This window comes from Podarcis raffonei, chromosome 4, assembly GCF_027172205.1.
Source record: "Podarcis raffonei isolate rPodRaf1 chromosome 4, rPodRaf1.pri, whole genome shotgun sequence".
Classification (NCBI taxonomy): Eukaryota; Metazoa; Chordata; class Lepidosauria; order Squamata; family Lacertidae; genus Podarcis; species Podarcis raffonei.
The window spans coordinates 17,692,936-17,710,996 of NC_070605.1; the positions used below are offsets into that span (position 1 = coordinate 17,692,936).

Here is an 18,061-nt window from a genome sequence, read left to right on the forward strand (position 1 = left end):
CAAACACATTTGCTACAGTACACTTTCTAAACTGCCTTATTTATTTACCTTTTTGGGGGATGGTGTTGTGTTTAAAAGAAAAAAACCCATAAAAGAGAGCAGTCTGAAGCCAACTGCACTTAAATCTTTACTAGCTACCTCGGAGACGACAAATGGAAATTGTGCAAGCCATTTGTTAGCCATTCCTATAGTCATTCTAACTACAGTATATCTTGACAATCATGAATAGTTTTGTTGCTCGCAATCACCCCAAGCTTTTAAATAATTTGGAATGACCTTGCAAATAACTCCATAGAAGTTACCAGCCTGCACATGTTTCTACCTGGAAATGTTTGTACAAGACCACTTGACAGATTAGACTTTGGACTTATCCACCTTAACTTTTGCCCCTCGCTTTCTAGGCACAGTCACACCTTCCTGTTCTGTGTCTGAGCACTTTTTATTATTATTTTGCTCCCCACTGCTTTCCCCAGGAAGACCTGCTCTTTAACGCTGAATCGGAACAAACAGCAATTTGGGTTTTCTGCAGATTGCCATTTGTTCTGATTCATCGGTAAAGAGCGAGTTTTCACAGGGAATGCTCCAGAGCAAAAACAAACAATGGCAACACCCTGATACAGACCAGGAAAGCCTGGACTTGTGCCTAGAAATTCTGAGCATGAGCCCTACGTCACACTGCCTTTGGAAAGTGCCCAGGAACTTCAGCTTGTTCAAAAATAGCTCCTGGGATGTGGCCTGGAATAAGCATTGTGGAAAATACTTTACCTATATTGCAACAATTTAAAGTGCCAGTTTCTTTTTCTTTTTTTACCTTTAATCCCCTAAATGGTCTGGGCCCCTTGACATCTTTAGGACTGCCTGCTCACTATGTATGTGTTGAGATTTCCTTTGGACAACTTGCTTCTTCTGCGAACAGGGCTTCCTCCTTGATGGTTCCCAAACAGCTCAATCGCCTTCCTAGAAAGCTTTCCTTGCTCCATCCTTAATTGATTCTAGATAGATGTGCCCCCCATCTGGAGGGCTTTTGGGTGGCCCAAATCATCTTCCTCTCCTGTTTTTTGCTGCCAGTGACTATAGTGTGCTTTAAATTACTTTTAGCATGTTTTATATGATATGTAGCTGCTCTCGTATACCTCATTAACCAACCACCCTGGAGACATTGGGTTGAAAGGCAGCTTAACACATAAATGCCAAAAAAAACAAACACAATTTGTCCACCTGTGCCTTTGTTAGTAATTTATATTACAGATTTGGACAGTCACAAAGAGAGGAGGTGGGGAGGAGGACTGAACCAGACCTTTTGTAAAAGTAGCTTGGTTTGGTCGCCTGGAGGACATTGTTCCTTGCCTCAGGTGGCCAGGCAAGTAGCTGTTCATAAGGCTGTACTAAAAAACTTGAGTGTAACCACTGTTTTTTTTAAAAAAGTGTTGGTAAAGAGAAGAGGACAGATAGAGAAAGGGGGAAGCCGGGAGTCTGGTTCTGTGCTAGATTGGCAGGTGTGTTACAAATGAAGGATGCTGTTTGCATATGAAGGGTTTGCATATTTCTAAATCCTGCTGACTGTAGCGGGACTCAACAAGCACTCCAGAGCGTTTGAGATTGCAGCTGATATTGCTAAATTGCCTCCTCGTGGATGCATGCTGAATCAGAGACACGGCCAGGTGATTCTCCTATTTATAACTAGCGGGTGCAACATCAGCTGAGTTAGGGAAAGAAAGTCGGAGAGGAGAGAAACTGTTTCCCTGATTCCGGTGTAACCTTTATGTGTTGGGAGACAGCCTTAGCTCAGGGGCGGAGTACATGCTTTGCATGCAGAAAATCCCAGATTCAGTCCTTGGCATCCTCAAAAATAATAATAAAAAGGCCCACAGATTTAAAAAGCAGGTGATATGATAAGTTCTAAACCCGCTTAGAGGGTTTTTGTTTTTTTTAAAAGAAAACGCAAAACGGTACAGAAGTAATTTAGATAAATAAAGGCCTCTCTCTACATGAACATCTGGAGAAAGTTGCTGCCTCGGGCCACATCCTTCAATACCTCTGCTTTGTGCCCTGAACATTTTTGCCTTTTGGGGGATGCATCTTTAAACTCTGAAAATGTCTCTTGCAAGTCTGGATGGAGGATGGATGCATGATATTGAATAGAAAAAAAACCTACTGTAGGAAAAAGGTTCTCCACCTATGGACAAAATGGTCTGGGCCAGGCATCCCCAAACTCGGCCCTCCAGCTGTTTTGGGACTACAACTCCCATCATCCCTAGCTAACAGGACCAGTGGTCAGGGATGATGGGAATTGTAGTAGCAAAACAGCTGGAGGGCCAAGTTTGGGGATGCCTGGTCTGGGCTATCTATTCCTGGATTGTGATTACTTTTGCTGGCCACCCAAACACCTGATGTCACCTGTGCCAGTTTCTCCTAAAGGACAAACGTAAAAGCCCTGGCAGGATTAACAGAGAGGAAAGCGGCTGACATGTAAATGCATCAACAGCAGCTCAGCACTCCTGGAATAACGAATCACCCTTTTATTATTTTTTAAGCACTTTTAAATTCTACAGAGTGCTGCACAAAGGAGGGGATAGACAGGTTCCTGACAGGATGGTTTGTAATTTAATAGGCACTGTAGAAAAGGAGGAAGGCGTGGGCAGCAGGAAGAGCAAAATGCACAGATTCTCAGTTGGCCTGATGACATCAAATGGACCAACAAGGTGCTGTCTCAGTCTGCTCTGCAGAAGGCATGCAACTACAGGGCCTCTGAAATGTAGGTTTGTAGCGGTGCAGTAAAATGTGTGGCATCTCCCTGATGAGCACCTCAAGACAAATGGCTCACCAAGTGGGCTAAAAGCAGATTGGCTGAAAGAGGCCACCGTGGAGCAGCTTGGGCACATGACTGACCTACCTGTTACTTAAACTAGGTGATTACGTTTTCCACTAACAGCAATGGACGCTAGGATTCTATCCCATATGCCACTGAAGAGTGCTAGAAAGCAGGCACGAAACAATAAAGGCAAAAATAGCATTCAGGTATTTGAAATACTGGCCTGTCAGTCTGAGCTGCAGCATAGCTGGATCAGCAGTCTGCAAAATGCAACTAGAAGCCAGTTTCCAAATCCCAGGCCTGCCAGTTTCCCTCTGCTAGATTTACTAACATGCGCTGCTTTTCATCTTTGTGAACCGAATTTCAGAATCATATGTTGTTTATGGAAAGAATGCAAAACTACTGTGGTCAAGTTTCTAGAATAACTGAAACAACAGTGGTAGAGTCCACAAGTGGAGAGCATTCCTCTTGTCCTTGTGTGTGCATTTGTAGTAAGTGTACAGTTAAAGATGGGCAAGGACTCTCCTCTGACCTCATGCTGGGTTTGGGGTCTCTCTCTCTCTGCTTCTGAGCACCTCCAAAGCTCAGTCTTAACTGTGGGGATGTCCTTTCGGGCTCATCCGTGCAATCCTTCAAGCTGCAGGGACTTCCAAAGCCATTCTCCTCCAGAGTGCCTCCAAAACTCAGCATAAAGGTAAAGTAAATGGACCCCTGACCATTAGGTCCAGTCGTGACCGACTCTGGGGTTGCGGTGCCCATCTTGCTTTATTGGCCAAGGGAGCCGGCGTACAACTTCCGGGTCATATGGCCAGCATGACTAAGCCGCTTCAGGCGAACCAGAGCAGCGCACAGAAACGCCGTTTACTTTCCCGCCGGAGCAGTACCTATTTATCTGCTTGCACTTTGACGTGCTTTCGAACTGCTAGGTTGGCAGGAGCAGGGACCGAGCAACGGGAACTCACCCCATCGCATGGATTCGAACCACCGACCTTCTGATCGGCAAGTCCTAGGCTCTGTGGTTTAACCCACAGGGCCACCCGCGTCCCAAAACTCAGCATAGCTGCATCCAAATTACCTGCTTTTGTTAGAATCCTCCATTGTTCATTCACATCATCCCCATTAGCATTGCCAGTGCACAGGCCCCTGCAGAGCTTGTCTGAGGCCCAAGGCAGGAATCCCCGGTCATCTGGGAGGCAACGGGACATTCTTGCCATTACAGGGTAAGTCCAAGAGGCCCCCGGTGCAGCGTCCCGGCCAGCTTAGCCCTCCAAGGCCTAGAGCAAGTGTACCTGGCTGCACCAACCCACCCACAAACCCCACTATGCATAGGCCTGCCAGTGCACCAATGTACTTTGATAACACACTAAAAAAAAATATTTTTTTTACTCTGATGAGATTGTATCTGTAATTGCACCAAGGTTCTTTTCTTGCAGTGTTTTACTAAAGCACTGCATTGCATAATTCCTGTGAAAAGCAAACTATTGTACAAGCTGGTGTATATAAAAATTACTTTTCTGTGGTGTTTTACCTAGATGCAGGATAGCATGGGCACACCACAGGAAAAGAGTTGGATTCTACCATGGTTGGTTTTCTGCAGTGTTTTATTAAAGCACATTATCACAAGGAAGGGGATGCAGAGGAACCGACCACTGTGGCAGAACATGCATGGTTCTAGTTCCAGAATTGATTTTACTAATTCTCGTAGTCAAAAAAGTATTCAGGGTGAGTGGAATATAGGGCAGAGCTCAGCCACAATAAAGCAATGTAGGGTATTCTCTGTGGCTTCTATCTGTGGGCTTCTGACAAAGCTCTTTTTCCTTTCCCTAACCAGCAATAATTCTTCATTCACTGCTTTCAGAGCTTTTGCTTCATCCTGAAGAGAAGCTCTTGTGAGTTTTATAGTTCTTATTGTTCTAGTATTCTGATCTGAAGAGGGATTATTTTTGAGGTCTAGGCAGAGTTGCTTGCAGCCAAAGGAGATGAAGCAAATAAACTCTCAAAAGGAGAAGAAGGTGGAATCAATGATTTCACACACACACAAGCACAAACGTTAATTTATTTTACCTTACACTAATTTAAATTCCAATTGCCTAGCATTAATGCTGAACTACAAAAGCAATTGATTAAACAAACAGATAAAAGAAGTCGATTGGCAGGCCTTATTTGCAGTTTCATTCTGGACCTGCCATCCCAATTTCAGGAAGCAGTCTGCCACAGGAACTTTTTTTCCTCTTTTTGACAGGATGGCTAATCTTTATTGCAGATCTGCATCCTGAAATGAAATTAACCTCCCAGCACAAACTCTTCAATGAGGCAATCACTGCTTCGGCTGAATGTAACATTCCAGTGAAACAGTGGTTCCCAATTTCTTTTCCCACGGACCACATGAAAATTGCTGAGGGTTCTGGCAGACCACTTGATGATTTTTCTGCCCATTGTAGCAGTTACAATGTTCTGTGCTGGATGCTGTAACATTCTTAATGGCATTTAAAACTCTTCCTTTATTTCTTATATGGCATTTTGTAGTAGTACAATTCAAATTCCACAGAATTCAGGTTCTATGTGTTCTTCATGGGCGCACCACAGACCACCTTAATGAAACTCAGTGGTCCACAGGCCACAGTTTGGGGACCACTGCAGAACAAGTAATCCCCTACAAATAACGATGCAAAAGGATTTCATTTACTCCACATTTTTATGCAACCTAATTTTATACCAGCCTAATCCACACCTCCCAGAAATTGCTGTCATGGACTGGTTCTTGCAGAGGAATGGTGGGAGGAACCAGCTGGAGGTAGTAATAATAATAATATTTGTGGCTGGCACACGCCAAAAGCTGAATATTGCTCATAGCAGGTACCACAGCACTGTCTCGGTGTACACTGGGATCTGGAGTGGGCAATATTTCTAGGTGCTGTTTCCTTCAATACCGGAGGAAACTAACCCATAATCAGGGTTGTAAGGAAGAAGTCTTAAAGAAAGATGTTTGCATGCACCTGCATTTTAGGCATGCTATTTTAAAAAACACAGTTTGAAATTTTGCAAGATAATTATATTAAGGCCTATGTTAAAACATGCAAACAGATATTGTTGACTGTACATACAATATGTTGAAACGAGCAAAAGGAAACCAAGCAACAAGAACATAATTAATCATTGGACTTGACCCAAAATATATTTAATGTATCGAGTAATTGGTTAAGCAAAATGTAGGAATTTTAGCAGGGCAGGGGAGGAAGCTCAACATAGTAACTCCAGAGTTTAAACAAATATTGGATTTAGTTGAAACTAATCTATATTTTGTGAGCAAAAGAAGGGGCATTTTAAAGGCATCAGCTGTCGTTATCGTCCCCCTTTGAATTCTTCCTAGGTTTTATAGGCAAAGTTGTCTTAAGAAGTGTGCTCTGATAACGTTGTGATTTTCTGATTGCTCATTAAGATGGTTGCAAAGCAACTTAAATGAAAAATTGGAATTCCTCCCCCCCCCCCCCTTCACGGTTATCAGCATAAAACATTCATTTAAATAAATAAATAAAAAGCTCTGGCAGTCCCAAGGCTACCCTTGTTTCATCAGAAATTTCTTCATGAAATCTGCAGATCTTGTCTTCAAAAAGATCCCTTCCACAATAACCGATTAATAGAGGTCCTTTTCCTTTCCATTTTTTATTTTTTATTTTTGAAGGTTGGCTTCAAACAAATAATTAAAAGCATATAATCCAATAGAAATGTTTTAATACCTTGGTGTCTGCAGAACTTTAATTAAATGTCAGGAACAATTACGTTGTCGCTTGCAGTTAACTGCTGCTAAGTGTGTACATAACAGCCGAGATAAGTCATTGAGACGCGCGTAGAAGGACGTGGGGAATTGATGGGGTTTGGGCATGAAATCAAGTTAGCATCGGGTTCACGGTGCCATATCTTGCAATGGGCTGAGGAGGACCCATGGGAACAGCTGCAGTGGGTACTATGCATCAGGCATGACGAGAAGCTCAGTGGTAGAACGTTTGTTTTGTGTATTTAATAAGGACTAGACTGGATGTGGGGTACCTCAGACTCAGAGGTACATGGGACTGTGTCCCTCAAGACTATCCCCAGGCCACAGCACTCCCCAGCCCAGCTTCACCCCCTCCTTCAGTATTTTGCCAGATGGGACATGTTGTTTTTTAAACTCTGGCAATGTGGGATAGAGGGGAGAGATGGAGGAGAGATAGAAGCTAGCCTTCTGTACAGTCAGTGCCAGATTTACATAGCTGTCAACCTTTCCCTTTTCTTGTGAGGAATCCTATTCGGAATAAGGGAATTTCCCTTAAAAAAAGGGAAACATTGACGGCTATGGATTTATGTATAAGTTAACAAGCTATAGCTTAGGGCCCCACTTCCTTAAAAGGTAAAGGGACCCCTGACCATTAGGTCCAGTCATGGACGACTCCAGGGTTGCGGTGCTCATCTCGCTTTATTGGCCGAGGAAGCCAGCATACAGCTTCCGGGTCATGTGGCCAGCATGACTAAGCCGCTTCTGGCGAACCAGAGCAGCGCACGGAAACGCTGTTTACCTTCCCGCCGGAGCGGTACCTATTTATCTACTTGCACTTTGATGTGCTTTCGAACTGCTAGGTTGGCAGGAGCAGGGACCAAGCAACGGGAGCTCACCCCGTCACGGGGATTTGAACCGCCGACCTTCTGATCGGCAAATCCTAGGCTCTGTGGTTTAACCCACAGTGCCACCCACTTCCTTGGGGGGGGGGGCAAAAAAAGTTAAAGGGAAAAAACCTGGATGTACATTTCCAAAATATAAGATAAAAAACAAATAAAATAAAACCTACATACAGCAGCAGTGTTTTGTGTTGTGTAGGTTCCTATGATGTAAGTCATGGACCCCGCCTTCTAGCCTGCTCCCTAAAATATCTCTGGTTTGCTCCTTTCTATATATAGGGTGCCTACATTCTGCATGGATGCGTTGCATGGCAACATGTGCAAATGGCTTTAGATACCTATTAGGTCCATAAATTACCATATAGCATATATTCAACACACAAAAAACAGTGGCAGTTTGTTGTTGACAAAGGACAGCTGGACATCTAAAGGGCCCCATTACCTTCAGTAGCTTAGGGCCTCATCAAACCTAAATCCAGCCCTGTGTACAGTGGTAAAAAAAAATGACACGGGTGGCGGCCATTTTGTCAAATTGATGCACAATCACCCACACACAGGACCCTTTGGACCCAGAAGAAGAGGGCAGAACAGGGCGTAATGGGGCAGGCCATGCTCCTCCAATTTGCACGGGCGCCAGAAACTGAACTCCTCCATGAAATAGTTGTTGCATGTATTCATTGCTATGCGTACTTTTTGCTTCTGGCCCTGACCAGCGCTAGTATGTGGACCTCAAAAGGTTGCCCAGGAGAGAATGTGGCCCCCAGGATGAAAATGGTCCCCCTCCCTCAGACCTAGACTCAGATCCAAGTGTATCTCAATTTGAAGTAACTCTGGTCTGAGCCATACATGCAGCAAAATGAGGTGGAAGACCTCTGAGGTGTAGGGTAGATAGTTTAGTCTGCAGGTTTTTGAATGCCTCCCGCATATCAATAAATCTCCCTGTGTTTGGTAAAGCACCTGTTCAGAAATGGTCTCTGCCATCTGTTGCGGTGACAGACCAAAATTTCTGTTACCTCAGAATACTATCTTATTCTGGTTTGTGCGGAGGCCAGAAACGAAAGGAGCAATCTGAAAATAACTAGTATGGAAGACAGTTTTGATTTATCTTTAAAGTAACTGCATAGAGTCACCTCTGAGGAAAAGTTCCAGTACTAAAAAAAACCCCCATAAAAAAACATGTTGGACGGTAAATTGTCTTTTGTGCAGCTTCAAAGTCTCTTTCCTGTGGCCTAGATTATAAATCCTAAGGCAGCTCCTGCTGTGCAAGAGGAGGTGTTTTTTTTTCAGTTGTTCATCTTCTTGGGGATTTTTTAACAGGTTTCTGCTGCTGGACCTCAGCTAATGAAAATGGCAGAGCTCACTTTCTCTTTTGTTCTTCGTTTCGGTAGAGTTCATTTTTCAAAAAAATTATATACTACTTGCTTGTAAACTTCAAGTGGTATACAAAAAGAATAAAACAATACAATTCTCAGTTGTTGTTTTTTTAAAAAAACCAGTTTAAAACAAGTATTTAAAACATTCAAAAATAATTAAAACCAGCAGTAAGCTAAAAACCAGATTAAAACACATGCCCACAGTCTACATTCCTGCCCCTTGTTAAAATGGCGGCTCTCCCAGTTTGACTGGGCCCCTTTTGATCATTATGGGTCCAGATTTGATGGCTGCTAGATGGAATCCAACTGAACCTTAAGATAAACTGAAATTATTACTAGTTGTGCGTATGTGCAGTTGGTATAGTATTAAGTTATTTAAAGTCTGTGTTTGTCCACTAAATTTGATGGCAGTCCTGCCAGGCCAGTAACACTGGTTCTGCCACCCCAGGGCGAGGTGAAGGCAATAAGGTCTTTTGAACCCCCTTCTTCCCAGGTGAAACTGAAATGGATTCCTGCTCATTTCCATTGACCTGAATCTGCACAGAGCAGAGACGGCTGAAAGAGGAACAGTGAGATAGGCTCTGTTAAAAGTGGATTTTAAAACCCTTTTCGTGCCTGAGGTGCATTTTATAATAAGAGTGCGTGTCTTACAAAAGCATCACGGGCCTTCACAATAGGGGTCAGAGAGTTAAAAAGCTATTGTATCCGCCGGTGCAGGAAAAAGCAACTGCACTGCATTATTTTTTTTTGAGGGGGGGGGGGATAATAACACCTGATGGGAAACCCCTAGGGGTTGAGTTGAGTCCTGAGGCTGTCAGGTGCTTAACTCATAATTTAAGGCATCATTTGATGCCCTGGTTTGTTGCAACTCAGGTGATCGGCACATCAGAAATGAGTACGGCCTTATTTTATTGGGGTGGGGGGTATCATTAGGTTAAACATGCAGTTACCCCCTCAGTGTTATTAATTCTGGTGAACAATCAGCATAAATTGCAATGTGAAACCCTTTCATTCTCTGCTCTCCCTCACCCTTGAAGGTTTAAAAAGCGATAAAGTTGGGTCCCCCCCCCCACAGTGCACAAATGTTCAATAGAATCGCTGGAGGGGGGTGATATTAATCAATGGGTGAAAATTTCCCTGCTGTGTGTGCTCATTCTGAAAGCCACTGAGCTTACCTCTGAAGTGGTGTGCGCACCCTCGTTTCCCAGTGCTCAGCATGCGATTTGACGCAGCATGGCCATTTGAAGGATGAGGCCAATATGATCCATTAATCTGTTTTGCTTTTTCAGTTAAAACGGGGTGGGGGTGGGGGGAGCTTTGGCCAGCTCTCTCTCACACTCCCCCCCGCAACCCTACCATCTCCAGGAAACATGCAATTGCAATGGATTTATTTCGTTGGGAGGTTCAGGGGACAAGAAAGCAACTGCGGTTCCTTTTGATTAGTTGCGTTTCTGAACATAATGACCCGTTTTGTTAGTCCCGGGTTATTGATGGCTCTCTCTTCCCCCATTCACGTCAAATCTATATTTTTAATAAAAAGTAATGTGAGGAGGGGAGGAGTCACAGAATTTTTTTTTTCCTTTTCCCAGTTTAATTTAGCAGAGATTCAATGCGTAACTTGAGTCAGCAGGCGTCTTGTGTTAAAACATGAAAAGAAATCCAGATTCTTATTAATTTAAATAGGAAAGATTTTTTAATAATCATAAATAATTTGCTGCCGCTTGTGGATTAAGTGCCTTCTCTAGAGGCTTACGATTTGAACCCTAAGGCCCGGTATTTGTGACTAGCGAAAGACTTGCCATTGTGATGAGGGGGGTATATTAAAGCAGAGCTGAAAATTATCAAAAGGCTTCACCCCCCCCCCATTAAAAATTCTGTGGTTTCCTTTTGCTCAACGCCCCTTTCCGTTACTGGTTCCAGGATACTGGAGGATGTAGATCAGAAGTCATTCTTCAAGCAACAGGGTTGCTGTAGCTTCTGCTGCCTCTGCTTGTAGTATAAGCCCCACTCCCCTTAAAAAAAGTAACCTAGGGAAGAAAGAAGGCAGAGAACCGGCCATAGCCATTGTTTCTCCTAGCCCATGATAGCTTTGAATTTGTGTAATTTTCTTTTTAAAGCCAACTAGGTTGGTGGCCATCACTGCTTCCTCTGTTAGCGAGCTCCAGATGTGGTTGAAACGGTCCCCCTGGTTTCTGTTCCCACAAATATTTATGCATCTGTTTGCCAGTTTATAAACGGTTGTACAGCCAAAAGCTACCAAAGGGTGGCAACACGAGGACGGGCCTTCTCTGCGGTGGCTCCCTGTTTGTGGAAGGCTCTCCCTAAGCAGGTTTGCCTGGCCCCTTCCTTATACATCTTTAGGCGCCAGGTAAAAACGTTCCTCTTCCATCAGGCCTTTGGCTGATTGGCATCCAGTGCCCTTTAAATGTGTTGTGAGAGAGGGGATTATTTTTTCATTTTCGTTCTTGTTGTTATTGTGCATTTTGTGTTTTTTATATTATAATTCTATGTTGTGAACCGCCCTGAGATCTATGGATGAAGGGTGGTATGCAAATTTAATAAATAGAAACAACAACAGAAATATATAGTGTAGCGTTTTATATTTCCCTCACCGGGGGGGGGCGTGTTTGAAGTCATGCACTTACTCGGAAGAAAGTAAAGTGTTGCACTCAAGGACACCCCATCAGTGTGGGGGCTAAACCCGCTTTGCACTCCTAGTGACCCCAGCCTATCTGCATGGACCCTCCCTTAATTTGCTGTGACCTGAGTATGTTGGTCATGCGAGAATGTGACTGGATGTTGGGAACCAACTCTTATACCTGTCCTTGACAGCAAGGGCCACAGATCAGTGAATCTGCCTCAGGTTTGGCTTGAAGAAGGTTCCACATTCAATGTGCAGTTGAGGTGATGTGAGATACTTCTCATGAGACCCTGGAGAGCTACTGGGATTGCCTAGTTGGTAGAGCATGAGACCCTCAGTCTCTGGGTCGTGGGTTTGAGCCCCACGTTGGGCCAGTCAAAATAGCCAATAGCGGTCTTATTGGTCAAATAATCTTAAGGCAGCTTCTTTAGATGGGTGATACCTCATGGGTAGGTTTTTTGTGGGGGGCACAAGTAGACTATTAATTAGTCAGATTGCTTTAAAAACTGTGCAGGTAGCCCTGGTGGTGAGTTGCTCAGAATTGACATACAAATAACACTTGAATCTTGCTCCCAAATTAATATCAAAGGAAGGAGGGGAAGCGCTTGTTCGTACTAACGAGGGCATCAGTCTTTGTAGGTTAATAGCCTTGTAAAGCCTTTTTAAGGAATCAATTATGCTTCGCTTGGATGCATTGCTGAATCTTTTGTCTGCAGTACGGGTTGTTTCGTTATCCCCCCCCCCCTATCTTTCCTTTATGACATCTGTTTTACAATGTACAAATGATGCTTGAAAGGAAAAAATTAGCTTAGAACAATGATTGCTAAATGTGCAGTGCATGTTATGTGCAGCGCTTCTCTGTAAATTACCATAGCCTGGTCTCTAGGTGTTGTTTCTCAACAGCAACAAAAACAAAAACATTCCAGAGATTTAATTGTGCCTTATGTTGCAACAACTAGGGGGGAATTTCGAGAGCTCTTTCGACGCAGACAAAGGTGTGGGGACCATTGTCATCGCAAAGCCCCTGGATGCTGAGCAGAGGTCCGTGTACAACATGACTGTGGAAGTCACTGATGGCACAAATGTGGCAAGCACTCAGGTAAGGCATATCACGTCAGTTTCCTACGCCAAATGCTTCTGCTTTGTTTTGCAGGAATTGCAAATTATTTCAAGTGTAAAATAGTGCCGTTTAAGAATCTCAGACCATTTCACATATGTCAGTTTTAAGCTGTGCATCTTGTTCCTTTGAATTCTGTGGATTCCAACAATCTGTTCGTCACCTCCTGGGTTGATGTGCAGAGTAGAATAAAACTGTTATTCAAATTTTGCACTTCTCCAAATTTTGCAATATAATTCTCAGTACAAAAAGACTAGCGAAATGTATTCAAAATGTGCATTTTAGAGTAAGGCACTTTTGGAAATGCACACGCTGAGATGAAATCTGTTATTTAAATATGTAGTTTGTGATAAAACACATATTTAAACAGTACTTTTAGAAACAAAACCCACAGCTTAATTCAGAAGTGGATGAAACAGGCTATTGAATGAACAAGTGCAAAACTTATTGGACCAGAAACAGAAAATCTATCCATCCATTGTGTGCTGAGAGAAGGTATTACTATTACTAACAATGAAGTGATTCAGCCATTTGCTCATTCAGTTGTACATTTATAAACCTGCCTTCCATCCAATATAGGGCAACAATGTTTTATTGGGGTCTTCTTGATCTCTGGCGTGTTCCCTGCATCCTTAGCTATTCATTCACTGACTTTTTGTTTGCTCCTCAACCTTTCCTCCTGGTGGGTCCTCAGTTCTCGTGTTCTGGTCCGATGCCAGAAACACAAGCAAAAATGCAAGGCTGCTGGACCATGGACAGCTTCGAGTGAGCAACATACTTGAGCAAAAGTTGGGAACAGATTAAGGCCTCTTGTGCAACAAATTAAGTTGATGTGGGGAGGGGAGGCTAACTCCTTTTGTTTGTTCATATGGCCATATGCCTGGATGAAACCCTTCCCTAGGAAAGTATCAATGGCAGATCTCTTGATGACCCTTAAGCATCTCTCAGCCTGTAGCCTATTCCCTTTTTATGCTTTAAGACACCTGCACTTCCAGTGATACTTGCCAAAAGAAAAAAAGAAAAACCCCAAAACATGATTCTGGGGGAAGTGGGTGGCTATAAGAAATCATCCAATACGTCAGTTCTCTTCTTTGTGTGTTATATATATATATATATATATATATATATATATATATATATATCCTAAATTTCCCTCTTGTGTCACAGCTAGACTTGTCCACCAGACAGCTGAGCTCCAACCCATGGAACGAAACCATATTTCATCTTCATTCCATAATAGCACCTGCTCATCTTCAGGTTTTTTTTAATTCTTGCCTTGGCAGCATGTCCGCTATGTAGTCGGAGGTGGTAAAAAGCATTGCAGAAACGCCAGAGCTTGTTTTATAATTATTATTATTATTCAGTAATGTGATCAGTGGTGTGGATCTGCTGAACAGCTTTAGTTCCAACACTGTTGCCCATCTATTACAGGGTTGTTTTCCCCTCGCCTCCTAAAAACCATTATGACTTCCTTTTCTTCCTCCCCAGCCTCTCCGCATAGCCCATTACTACCTTAGTAAAGGGAATCAAATGACCGTGGTTTAAAATTCACACAGGGGTTATGTTACTTGTGTGTTAGCTTTGATGGCAGCTTACCAGAAAAACTCAGGATACTTTAGGAGGCACTAAGCCCTTCTCTATAAATTCAAGGAGAGGTCTGGGGGGAATGGTAGAAGTCAAGTGTGTGTGTGTGTGTGTGTGTGTGTGTGTGTGAAGCAACTTGGCACCCCAAGCGACTACTTTGAAACATTATATTTGTGTTAATCAGTTGTCTTCAGCCATCACACTCTCTTTGTGGAAAGATAGCCGCCACCAATGCTTTAATGCCAGAAAAGATCCATCTTAATGTGGATTTTGCTGGGACTTCAAGCTGAACGGTGGCAGTGGGGAGAACGTTGATTTACTTGATTTATTATCCGCATGTGAGTATGAAGGTACCTGTCAGATTGATTAACTTTAACAAAGACTGAGCCAGGAGGACCACGCCAGCAATGGGCTTTCTGAGTTTTTCTGAGCCCGATTCATCACAGCCCGAGGGCATGCAGTAATTTACGGAAGGCTGGGTTTGTGTGCGCGCCATTATTTTGCTTTATTTTTGTGTGTGTAATTGCCTCGGGATGTCTTGGCTTGTACCTTTTTTTTTCCAGAAGTGGTGGGAACGGGGCAGCTTCATGTCTTCTGCTGCTTCAACGTAACTCCGAGCTCGTGTGCATAAAGGGAAATCAAGAGCTTGCCGCACATCTGTGATAATTATTTGGTGTAAAGCCTGCATGTGGCACAATACAGATTGTATTGATGTGTCCACAGACTTCTTATGGGAATGTTTGGGATAAGGATGGCAAATTCGTGTTGCATATTAGCAGCGCTGTATTAATTTTAAAAAATGAAGCCTCATCATTGTGATAAGTGTATGTATGTGTTATGTCAGGGATTTATATTTCTCCCTTCCATTAAATTGCCAGAGCACTTTGCAAAATTTCAAAACTCTGTTGCATCCAAGAGGTCTAAAAGGAACATCTTAATTAGTTGTTACAAATCAAAAAATGTGGGAATGGGGAAGTGACTCCCAGACTTAGTTTATAGAAGGGGTGTTCACAAGTTGCAGTCAACAAATGTACAACCTGTGGACCTAACAGCTGAACAGTTATTCACATATAACAAATGGAGATAGTCTGTGAACTTGTGTACAACCTGTACAAATCAACAGTTGTACACTCTTGTACCAGGTGTAAATAGTGCTTGTACCTGTGTTCAGTGTAATGTGTGAAGAAGCCTAGAATCAAGAGGCAAAGTTCCCCCCACCCCCCCTGGCTAGCCTAGCAAGTTTGTTGGGAATTGCTTTTCCATGCATGGTGCTCCCACCTTAGCCTAGGTCCTCAAAGCACAGGAGTTGGGCAGATCCACTCCCCACATTTCCATTCTAGTAGCCCTTCAGATGTTGGAGGGTGAACCACTTGAGTGGCCGCCTATATTCATGGAGATGATTCCTTCCCTGGACCTTTAAGGGTTCTAAAATGTGAAGGAAGCCTCCACAGATTCATGATCCAGCTTGTCTAGTGAAAACCATATTGGAAGCAATATTAAATCAGTGGGTCTCTTACTCCCTCTTGTCATTTCTTCTTCCTCAAAAACATCCTGTATAACTCAGCTACTTAATAAGTATTAAGGCTGCAATGCTAACCCCACTTACCTGGGAGTAACCCCCTTGAATTCAATAGGATTTACATCTGAGTAGACATGGTTCGGATTGGACTGCTATACCACCACAACATTTTGCTTCAAAGGCCAATGTAATTGTTCTTGGCACATCACCTTTTTTTTTTATTCAGATGCATTTTTGGCCAAACCAAACCCAAAGGTATTTCTGATGGGCAGCATTGGATCCCGCTTTGGAAGAGACTTGCCTACTCTGGATTTTTAATTTGCTTTGATTTAGCTGTATTTCTTCGGGTCTTTTCAGCTGCTGATTCCTCACCCCCTGAGTAGAACATCTTTGCTAATGCTTTGAGTGTTGCTTTGCTAATTTATAAGCTCAGGGGCCTCAAAGAGCCTTTATTTGGAAGTGCTTTAACTGTGGGAAATCGGAAGTAAGCAGGGAAAAGGAAATCTTTTATATTCAGGCAACATCCCTTGACTGTAAATGAGGCGCCTTGGATCTAGTTCTCTCAGACATCCAATGAGGTCATATACCTGTATTCTGACTATATCACTTGAGATTGGATGTGTGAATTGATATGAATGGAATATCTCTTCCATGGGGGCAATGGGAGGAGAGAATAAATTCCCATGCACATAGAAAACTAGTATGTCAGGGAGAGGGCAGAACTAGAATCCTTCTCTCTGAAACCTAGTTTTCCCCAGTTGTCCTTTCTCTGCCAGGTGGTCTGATGAGAGTGAAATAGCGCCTCCCACAGGTAGAATCTTCTAATTAGGACCCTGCCTGTTCGTTGATGGAAGGAGACATCTCGGTATTGAGACTGACCTCCAAGATTTCCATTTTTCTGTGTTCAGGAATTTTGTGTGTGCACAGGGGGTGCAGCTGCTCTTTGTGAAAAACAGGCCTTAACAGTGTGAGCAGAAATGGTTGAGTGGTTTAGAACTCACTCTGTCCACATTACAGATGTCGTGTGGTTTAATGGCCATCTTAGCAGCTTTGCTTACCAAGGATGTTTGAATTAGGAATAGGTGGAGGTAATGAATCTCAGAATCAGAAGATCCCAGGGGTCTGGGAGCATGACTGTCTGGCTGCAATTCTAAACTCATTTTCTAGCAAGCAGCGATAAAAGGAGTTATCGATTTCCATTCTGCCCTGCATTCATTGCATGCAGCGCTGTTTCTGTTCCACTGCAATTTAGCTTCCAACAAAAACTATGTTTTTCTTCTCGCTGTCCGTTATGGAGAAACACTTAAATCATGTAAGTCTGCACCATTCATTTCAGATGAAAGGAAACACAATGCAGATAGGAAGAAAGAGCATCATTAATTCCGTATTGTCATCTATTGCTTGCAGTCTGCAAACAACAATTGTATTTGCTGGATTGATTTGTGGGATATATCAGCTCCACTTTTTTGTGGGGGCTGGGTTGCAGTCAGGCCTCCCGGCCACTCCCCTCAATGTGGCGGCATCCTATGTCATGCTGGGGGAGACCCCGGCCACACCACATAACCAGGTGGCCAATCAGGTCGCTTCGGGGGCGGGGCCAGCGCCCATTGAAGCCGCGGCGCAACTCCTAACATTAACCTAAAATTATGTGTCCTTTTGTCTTTATTCTCCTGGGGCAGCTGGGGGGTCTTGACAATCAAATAAGCGAACATTGGTGATTTCCACTCCAATTTCTGTTTTCATCAGAATTCTGTAGCATCCCTACTAGCGAGCAAGTTCTACCAAATAAGCATGCTTAGGATTGCATGGCATCTTTGTAACCTTGAATCGTCCATATGGAAGGTGGGTGCTACAAGTTGCCACCCCCCTAGGAATAGCAGTAAGGAAAAGACTCTCCAGACTGGAGCACTTTGGCAGCAGCAGCCAGCACACAACTCCCTTCTCTCTTTCCCCTTTTAGTGTTCGAAAAATGTGAGCTCAGAATAGCAAACTGGGCTGTGTTGAACATTTCAGTCTCGTCATTCAGTGGGCATCTCAGTTGTCCTGGACAGTCAGTTCTGCACAATGAAAGGATTATACAATAGATTTTTTTTGTTAAGCTGCATGTTTCATTCTCTGATATTCAGGTATACCGAGCCTATTCTGAGTATCCTTTCTAACAAAATGGTAGAGCATCAACAATGCCAACTGAGAACCTGCAAACAAATGGACTGTTTGTCTCCTGATGCACTGCTTGTCTGCTAACCCAGTTTGTTCTTTCATGGCTATTTGCCATTAAAATCCATGGGCCTAATGCAACTATTTCTATTGCTATGATTCTTGCCCACTCTTCTTGGATGCATAGACCCAATGTGGCTTCCAG

The 18,061-nt window shown here is 43.3% G+C and overlaps 1 protein-coding gene across 8 annotated transcripts in view; it reads left to right on the plus strand.

The window, feature by feature from the left end:
* Positions 1-18,061, plus strand: part of FAT3 (FAT atypical cadherin 3) — a 450,775-nt gene that overhangs the window by 323,674 nt on the left and 109,040 nt on the right. For all 8 annotated transcript variants that reach the window (XM_053385580.1, XM_053385571.1, XM_053385573.1 and 5 more), the window contains one exon: positions 12,439-12,578. In XM_053385580.1, coding sequence (XP_053241555.1) covers positions 12,439-12,578 — 140 coding nt within the window. The remainder of the gene's footprint in view (positions 1-12,438; positions 12,579-18,061) is intronic.